Genomic DNA, 10,375 nt, shown 5'->3' on the forward strand with positions numbered 1-10,375 from the left:
ATGAGAGGTATTTGAGGTTCATAAGCCTTATGGTGAGGTTTCGATTTTCATCTAAAAATGAAATTAATTACTCGTATTTGATGTAATATATCCAATGAGATGTTTCCTAGAATCATAATATCTACGGAGAGGCTCTAATCTTTGTATGAAAATGAGTTTGATTGTTAACATCGATCACCAAAGGGTGTTACACGTTAACATTAGCTCACCAAAGGGTGTTGCACGTTAACATTAGCCAATGATGGACTGATGATCGGCGACATTACACTTTAGGTGTTGTTCAATAATGGGCATCAGACAAAAAGCGATGACTATGTCTACAAGGCAATTGAAGCAATCCAATATTTGCTAAAATATTTGTTCATGATTAGTAATATGATATATTTAAAGGTTTTGAGAGGTTGATTATGCCTTTTACATAAATATCTATCAAGGAATCAGACAATCTTAATCATTCGCTTTTCATTTTAGAAATTGACTGGCTAATCTCACCCTAACTCAACTTAATAGAATTGGTTGAGCAATGTTGGCCCAAGTAATCACTAAGAGCTCAACGGTGGTGGTGGTGGCCACCTATAAAAAATTATATTATCCACGAGTTGAGAGCACCACTTGAAAACTCTTGAAGCTATTAGCAGAATAGAGTTGGCGGATAAAAACTTTAACCATCAAATTGTCTAAAATAACTTTAGGGAAGGTATAGGACCTAATTTTGTCATCGCCAAAAAATGTTAATGAAAGGCAAAAATCTCAGTATGGATTTTGTTAAATCCTAGCCTCTCGTTCTCATATTGATCCCACAGCTATGAATAGAGATCCATGGGAAGCCCACTTGAATCACGTTGAAAACCTTCCATAGCTAGGTAGTTGATTTAGGAAGGATTGTATTACTCATTATTCTATAGTTATTTGTTTATGTATTAAGGCATCTTGTATAGATCTATAAATAGGGATTATGTTTTATAATAAAATTTAACCTTTTCCTCTCCAATCATCGAAATTTGACAGATTTGTTCATCTTTACTAGAGTAATCAAGTGCCTCTAATGGTTTACAAAATTTTGACTAGAACGAGTCATAATAATTATGAGAATATTTTCTATTCGAGTTATGTGATGTCATAAAAAAAAAACAGTTTATTCCTCTTTATGTGGTAAAGGAAAGTAACCAAATCAACTTCCTTGGAACAGTTTGAACAACTCCACTTCAGTCTAATTAGAGTGGTTCGTCTTCCAAATGTGCTCATAAGTATGTAATTTTGATTCCATAGAATTCTTCACGTTGAAGTTTGAACCATGCTATCTTGATAAAAATTTTCAGAGAACTAATAAATGTTGAAATAGATCCACCAAAATATATTTTAATTTGTTAGAAGATTCATACATATGTTGAACTTGAATTTTTTTTCTTATAAAATCTTAATTTGAAATGCCTCTTTAAGAGTTTTATTTTGTGGCCTAAAATCTATGATTAATTTCACTTTGCCTTCATGTGTTAGAATCATTCATGAGCTTATATTTAATGAAATCCCATATTGATTCCTCCTTTTTTATCTAATAATATAGTCTCCCTCTCATTTCTCATGTAGTTCAATACGACTTATGACAGAATTGTCAAATTTCACCACACATCATAATAAAATAAGAAGTGAAACAATCAATTATAACATGAAAATTGTATAATTTCGAATTGATAACCTTTAGACACAGATTAAAATTGGTAGGATATGTGTATGATAACCTATGTTGCACGGATATGCCTATTTATGAGGCATGTTGTATCGGACACGTGTCGGATACGGATAAGCCTCCGATACGGGACGGATATGTGTCGGATACGGCTTTGCCGTGTCCAATTAAAATATTATTTAAATTTGATCGGACACACGTATCAGATACATGTGTCTATTAAAAAAAAATGGAGCCGCAATTTGTCCTATTCATTTCGGCTATCCGCTCATCCGTTTGATATCCCTATTCATTTATGCATCTTAAACATTTCAGCGAGCTAGGTTTTTTGTTTCCGCATAGGTGTTCATCTTTTTCATTATAGTCGAAGGAGCAGATCGACGACGCGAGCATTAAAGCCGACAGAATCCTTCGTCGATGGAGCGACTTGTCAACACGAACAGTGAAGGCGACGTGAGCATTGAAGGTTCATTTTCTTCGTTCTTTGTTTTCTTAATCGTAGGCTCAATACCAGAACTCGGTATCGCTCAGTATTGCTTGGTACTCGGTACCGCTCGGTACTGCTTGGTACCGTTCGGTACTGGAACTCGGTACCAAAACTCGGTACCGCTCGGTACTGCTCGGTATAAAGGGGTACCAAATGGTACCAAGAAGTACCAAAAAGGTAGAAAAAACTTTAAAGGTCGAACCCCGCCTGGGGGGCCCCGGCATACCTTAATCTTGCCTTGAAGACCATTTGTACAGCTAAAACTACCGATGCAAATGAAATCACCTACAATGAATGTCATTGAATCACAGTGATTGCTGGAGATGCAGTTGTAATTAGAAATTTTATTATGAATCACTCCATGAGACTCTCTATAATCAATGATTTTTCTAATTTGAAGAAGCTTGCAGTTGTTGAGACTCAGTTTGTCTCAGTTATAACGATGTTGAGAAGATTTAAAAAAATTTAAAATACTCTTCAAGCTATGGTGATCAGTAAAAAATGGTCCTGTTATAGGGAAGATGATGTTGGAAAGGCTTGGTATATAAAGGAGAAGCTTTTAGATGATTTACAGTGGGATGAGATTGAATACATCTTAAACTTTACAGATCCAATTTATGAGATGTTGAGAGTAGCGGATACGGATAAGTCTTGTTTACATCTCATTTATGAGATGTGGGATTCAATGCTAGCCAAAGTAAAAGAAATTATATATAGACATGAGCGGAAAGCACTTTATGAAGACTCAAGCTTTTTGGATGATATTTATGTTATTCTAGAAGATAGGTGGAGCAAAAGTAATACACCTTTACATTGCTTGGCTCGCTCGCTAAATCCTAGGTAAATTTCAACATTTTTTCATTATTAATTTACAATTTGTTGTTTAATAATTTCAACATTTTTTATTATTCTTTGACGAAATTCAACTAAAGAATGACTTCAAGAGGATCCTCAAAGAGTTTCTCCACAAAAAGATATAGAAATTTTAAATATGAGGAAGACATGTTTGAAGCGTTATTTTCCAAATGAGGAGAGAATAAGTGTCAATATTGAGCTTGCTAAATTTTTTTGTTATTTAGAAGACTTTGGTGACCGAGAGTCATTGCGTGATAGGTGGAGAATTGATCCAAAAATATGGTGGATTATACATGGAGCTTTACTGTTGGCTCAAGAAAAAATGGCATGAATGCACGAATCTTGCTTTGCAGCTGTAGGATTCCATTTCTCTTAAGTCAGATTGAAATTAATCAGATTTCCTCTGAGGGTAGTGTCAGGGTTTAAAGATCTGGGGTTCTTACTTCCTATGAATGCAACCACTCATAATTAATTACCCCTCTTACTACGTAAGAGAGAACTCTTGATTAAGGATGAAATAATTTTAGATAAATTTAGTCTCAATAATGGGGGAAATAGAGATAAACCCGATCATTATCCCATGGTTCCGTTGTCCCGGGTATACCATAAATTTCAGTCTACCAACACTAGCAATCATTGATTGTAGTGTCCAGGGAATCTGACTAGCAGCCATGGATTACCTCCTCTCAGGGATCCCGAATAGACTGAAGTGGTTAGGTGTGGATTTTAATTTAGTTTAGTTTGGGTTGAGGCTTATGGCTTCCTTAGAAGTTGCCATTAATTTGTTTAATTTGGGGTTTACGGCTCCAATTAGTAGTTGCCCTGATAGTGGGACTTACGGCCTTTTTTTATAGGTAGCCCGGGGATTTGATTTGGAATGGGACTTACTACTCTATTTATGAGTTGCCCAAAGATGGTTCTTACAACCTAACTCTATAGTAAGGCTACCCGAGGTTTTTAATTATTTATGTATGACTTATGACTTCCCTTAGAAGTAGTCTGAAAAGCGGGTCTTACAACTTAATCATTTAGACTAAGATGCACGGAGATTTATTTTTGATTGTTTGGGATTTAGGTTCATTACAATTTATTTAGTAATTTTCCTAAAATATTGGCTTGTGTGATTTGTTTGGTTTGGGGCTTACAGCTCCAATTAGGACTTGCCCAATAACGGGTCTTACAACCTAATCCTATAGAGTAAGATGCCCAAAATTTTGAATTTAATTATTTGAGTGCACAGTAGTTGTTTGAAACTAGACCACCGTGATTTTTTTTTAGTTGGTTGTTTACCAGTAGTTGTACTTACTAGTTTGACTAGTTGTCGTTGTAACACTGGTGTTCTTTTGCTATAGTAGTTTTCCTTTCTTTTAATATTTTACTTTTTTTTGTACCAGTGTACTGATGATTTACTACTGCATTTTCTGCTTTAGCATCAATTTTAACATTATTTTATTTGTAATGCTAAATGAATTTAATTTATTTGTTGCAGGGGGTACATGAGGGACTTTTAGAGAGCTTCCAGAATGTGTTGTGTAGAGTTTCAGTTATGGTTATAGGGAGTTTTGCATAGGAATTTGTAGAGTTTTGTTTGAGTTGTGTTTGATTTGAGTTTGAGTTGTTTGTAGATTGAGTTTGTTTGAGAGTTGATTGCTTTGTATACATGTTTATAAAGATGAACTTTACAAAGAAGTTTTATCATAAAAATGTGAGTTTATGTTTCCAACAATTCTAATATTTAAAAAGAGTCATTGTGGATAACTTCAAGCTCTTTAGCTTAGAAGGCAAAGAGAGCAACTCTTTCAACTTCAAGCAATAAGCTCGCTCTATTTTCAAGTCATTTTACTTTCCCCATACAAGAAAGTTTTTTAAAGACTTGAGTAAGGGAAGTTGTCCAAATGTGAAAGAATTTTTCCTTCTATGTAATGTTTCAATTCAAAATTTTTTATATTAGAAATCAGATTTGCTCATTCATGAGAAATTGAATTTTAAAAAAAATAATTTATAGAAATCTGATTTATAAAATAAAATAAATAAAAAAATGATTTGAATTAAACCATCATAATTTATATAGAAATCTGATTTATATAAAAATCTGATGTATATGCAATTTAATTGATTCAACTGGTGGATTAAGTGCTCTCTAATTTTCATAAGTCCAATAATTCAAGGAAAATTTCGGCAGCCTCCCAACGTCATCTCCCCACCGAGGGAGAAATCGGGACGACATTTGCCGATATTTTCTTCCCGGTCGGACCTAAGGTCGACGACACGAGGCCTTGAATTTAAAACCATCTCGGCCGGATCTAAGATCGACGATGCGAGGTCTTCACTTTGAATTCATCTCGACCAGACTTAAAGTCGACGGTACGAGGTCTTCACTTTGAAACCATCTCGGCCGGATCTAAGATCGACGACGCGAGGTCTTCACTTTGAAACCATCTCGGCCGGATCTAAGATCAACAGCGCGAGGTATTAAATTTAATTCTTATTGATTTAATGTTCAAAATAGAAATTTTATTACAATTAAAATTAATGTAATAAAATATGCCCCTTTAAGAAAAATCTGCATTTAAAAAAAAAGAATCTGATTTTTGAATGGAATATTTTGATATTAGAAAATCTGATTTTTTAATAAAGATGAATACTTTCTTATTGAGAAAGAACATAGGTTTTCTATTCAAATTTGGCAAATTGACAGTTGTAGATAATTACAATAAGGCTTTTACCGTCAAAGTTTAACATGAGAGGTAGAATTGGTCAAAAGTAATCATTACAGGTCTGAATTTGAAGCAATCACCTTACTTCAAACAATCGCCATAAAGTTACTTGGCCAAGTTTCATCCTCGTCTTGTTGTGAAAGAAATTGGAGCACATACTTGTTCATACAATCAATGAAGAGAAATAAAATTACTCCACAACGGGCTGAAGATTTAGTTTATGTGCATACAAATCCTCGGCTTCTCTCAAGAAAAACTTCAACTTATATGGAAGGAGACAACATGATGTGAAATGTTGTTATAGATAGATTTGAATCTCTTGAGGATATGGGAAAATTAGAAATTGTTAATCTTTCACTTGATGAGCCTGAATTTGAAGCTATGATATTCATTGAAGATGATATGGAAATTCAAAGACAAACCACTGAAGAAGCTAATCATATCATTACTTCTATTGAATAGTTGAAACTTCATTTGCTCGACAATTTATATTTTTGTTGTTGTAATAGACATTTAAATATTTAATGTTTACTTTTGTTTTGATATAATAAGATACAATGCTACAAATGATGTTGCTTTTAATTTTTTTGTCATTTCAAATATTATGCTTTGATTAATTTGTTATTTTTATGTATGACTTATATATTATAATGTCGTATCCGCGCCGTATATGTATCCTGTATTTTTTAGAATTGTCGTGTCCCGTATCCGTATCGTGTCATATCCGTGTCGTCGTATCCGTATCGGTGCAACATAGATGATAACTAATTATCAACACTTTTTTGAATATATCCTTAAATATGAATCCATTAATGTCATCATCGAACTATTAGAAGCAGCCTGCTTTGGCAAAGAGGACATGTCCTATGCCACCAAAGCCATTCATTTATGCACCCAACATGAAACTTATGCCGGCAATTTAGTAATTGTTGTAACGTCTCTGTATTCTTATAATCAAATAAACAAAATAGTGCAAACTGCTCTATTGTTACAAGCATTTAAGTATTGACAAAAATAATAAACTATTAGAATATTTTCATGTGATTTGGGGAAAAAGGCTAATTTGACTAATTAAACCAACCAAGCTAATTGTATATAAACTAAGCTAATCATATAATAATAAGATTATTAAGATTTAGTTTGTGATAAGATTATTAAATTATATAAAATGAAGTGAGAATAAGAGAGAAAAATGTTTTTCAAAATTTGGATTTGTTAGAGAATTATAAAGGTAAGAGAATGAGAAAAGAAATGATCCAGAATTGTATGGAATCTTGGTAACTCTTTAAAGCTTTATTAATTTTTTTTTTCTTTTCATGGAAAGTATTAACAGCAAAAATTGTCTTATTTACTTAAATATTTTGCATTCTTACATTTCATTTCTTCAAGAAACAATTGAACTTTTTCTCATGCACTTAAATACAAATTATGATACAAGGAATTGTAAAATCTCACCTCACTAAGGTGAAACAATCAATTATTGAAAACAAAACTTCAATTTGCAATCAATACTACCAAAACATAATAAACGCAAATAAAATCGGCCTATGATAACTGATTTCAACATCTTATTTAACACAAATTATCCTAATGATTGATATATGTCCATAAATATGAACCCATCAATTTCATCATCAAACTACTAGAAATAGTGTGCTTCAGCAAAGCGTACATATCCTATGCCAACGAAGTCATTCATCCATGCACCTAACATAAAACTTATGCCTATAATTTAGTAATCGTCGTAATATCTCTGCATCCTTATAATCATACAAACAAATTTAACAAACAAAATCAATACAAGTTGATCCAACCTTATCTTCATACCATGCGCAACTGAGGTTCTTTGCGCTGCTCTTTACAAAAGTGATAAGATTTGTCATTGCTTTTGAAGACATGGATTCACTTACTTATGAAGCTCCAAAGAGTTGAACAATATTCGATCGATGTTCAAGCATGTTTCAAAAAATGTTGATATAATAGAACATGTTCCAATAATTTGAATAGTGCATATTACAAGATTAGTACAATAGACTGAAGTCATAGCAATTATAACATAATAGATTTAAGCTATAATAGAGAATGGGCTATAAGTTACTATATTATATTACGATTGGCTTTCCAAGTAACTCGACTAGTAGTCTAGTACCTCTCAATTCTCAAAAAAACTTGCCAATATTACTACCTGTCTTTCTTTACTCGTTGCCCACTTTGCAATCCTACTTGTCAAGCTGTTTGTTCCACAAGAATCAGCTTGAGGTGTTAGTGGCATTCGCACAATGGCAGCTGTAGCAGTTCACTATCATAATATAGGCACCTCTGTTGTAAATACAATAATTCAGCCGCTCATATAAAGAAAATCTTTCTATCAGCACCATTCAAATAAGAAAATCATGGGCTGTTGCCAATTTACTTAAATCAAAATCATTTATTTATCACTCCTGTTTCAATGGGGTGCACGAAAATAGAATAAAATACTAAAAGTAATTATGTACTCTAATACTTTGTATTTCTCTGTGATTATTTTCTTCTTGCTTCGTGCTCTGCTTATAAAATGACTTTTTTATTAGATTTAAATGACTTCACTCTTAACAAGACACAATAGAGAAAAAAGATTCATGTAGCCGATCCCAAATATTGGGATTAAAGCTTGATGTAGTTGTTGTTACTTGTGCTCTGCTTCTTCAAGCTCTAGGGAGTTCAACAATAATTATCTTATCATTCGATTTCAGCTGATAAATTGCATGGATTTTGAAGCTTCAATGTTCATATTTTATTTATTTTCGTAAATACATTTGCTCCTTGTGAATGGCATATTATACGTGCAAATCTGTAAAGAGAAAAAATCCGCTGAAATTTATTTTTGGGTAATTTGGTAGGTTGTGCCAAAAAGTAAGGCTTTCCATAAACTATTAGTAGGCTTGGTTTTTAAGATAATTTTATTTTTAATGTTTAGGCCTCTCATTATTGTTGAATGAATCCTCATTAGTTTACAAAATAAAGTCACCTTTACTTCTTGATAAAGTTATTACGCTATCGTCTATGTTTACAACTAAAGCATGCAATGCTATTGGCCTCCCTTCACTTGTTATTCTATGAAGCACTGGTGTCTCTTTTTTCTCACAACTTAAGTCTCTCTCTCATGGAAAATAATTGTTGAATGAATCCTCATTAGTTTACAAAATAAAGTCACCTTTACTTCTTGATAAAGTTATTACCCTATCGTCTATGTTTACAACTAAAGCATGCAATGCTATTGGCCTCCCTTCACTTGTTATTCTATGAAGCACTGGTGTCTCTTTTTTCTCACAACTTAAGTCTCTCTCTCATGGAAAATTATTACATCCGGAGGCGAATCCGGACGCTCCACGTCACCCGGACCGCGGTGCATCCGGGTGATGTGGCGCGTCCGGATGCACCGAGGTCCGGCAATGGACCGTTATATAAGTTATAGCTAGAAGATCGTTGTGGTACCCGTTCAATAAACAAGCAAAAGTTTAATAGTAATGCTTATGCTGTATAGAACTTCCTTGAAAGTTTTAACTATTAATACATCATATTACACCATGACAGATCTGTGTCATTCGAAGGTCCAGAGTGTAACCCTCCTATTCCACTAAAATAATGAGCCCTTGTGTAACCATCTTGGTGAGATTCCCCAGCTAACTCCCCCAAAATTGCCTAATTTAATCCAATACAGAGAAGATTTGAGAAAATACTGAGTGAATGAACTCAAATCTCCACATAGAGATGATGGTCAACAAAGGTATCTAGTTCAGTGGGCAGGGAAACCGAGACGGAGAACACATTGGGTCGATCATGACGACTGCAGCGAGTGGACCCCGAGTTACTAGTGGGTACGAGAGCTCTATAGATGTTACTCGCGGTGGTGAGTTTTCTCCCACTGGGGAGAATGATGAGGATATCGTCAATATTTCGACACATTTACCTTCAAGAGACGCCAGAGATCAACGGCCACGATCATGATTTTATTTGAGTCATTTTATGCAGTAGTTATTTGATTTTTATGTTTTCCATTTTTCCCTTATGTATTTAGTTGTTTATTGTAGCCGAGGGGCATTTAAGTCTTTTGCTTTCTTTCATTTGAGGCTATTTATATGGCCCTTTTCTTATGTAATAGAGTATTTGATGATGGAAAATATTTGCTTTGTGTTCTCTTTGTGAGTGCAACTTCACGATCTCTTAGTGAGTTCGTAGAGAAGCTAGATCTCTTTGTGAGTTCTAGGTTTTTCTCGTTCTACATTTCCTTTATTTCTCTTGCGTCAATTTCATTCATCTGTGAGATTCGGATTGAAGCACTTGTGGAAAATTGGAATTCACTCTGAATCCTTATATTTTCCATACTTCTTCCTCTCCTTGGACCCTGTTGCCTTGCCGCCAGCCTCCTTCCCCAGCCAAACCCCGGCCAGCCTCCGGCCGACCAACCCAGCACCTCATCCCGCCGGCCTGCAGGAACCCTTCCGACCGGCAATCTCCATCCGGCACCCGTCGCCACCACCAGCCCTTCTATCGCCGCTACTGGATCATACCGCGGCCCCCATTTGGTTTCCCTTTTGCTAGTTTGAATTTCATCCTTTAATGACTTTTCTAATTAATTCACTCTAAATG

General features: G+C 34.4%; 1 protein-coding gene across 1 annotated transcript in view; it reads right to left on the bottom strand.

Annotated features, from left to right (window-relative positions):
• Positions 1–7,723: 7,723 nt before the first annotated feature.
• The window catches only part of LOC110107319 (F-box/LRR-repeat protein At3g48880), a 9,597-nt gene continuing 6,945 nt past the window's right edge, over positions 7,724–10,375 (bottom strand). The window contains exon 3 of the mRNA XM_020837555.2: positions 7,724–8,065. Within this exon, the coding sequence (XP_020693214.1) occupies positions 8,049–8,065 (17 nt within the window). The 3' untranslated portion in view covers positions 7,724–8,048. The remainder of the gene's footprint in view (positions 8,066–10,375) is intronic.

The sequence above is a fragment of the Dendrobium catenatum genome, unplaced genomic scaffold (assembly GCF_001605985.2).
Source record: "Dendrobium catenatum unplaced genomic scaffold, ASM160598v2 original_scaffold_4309, whole genome shotgun sequence".
Classification (NCBI taxonomy): Eukaryota; Viridiplantae; Streptophyta; class Magnoliopsida; order Asparagales; family Orchidaceae; genus Dendrobium; species Dendrobium catenatum.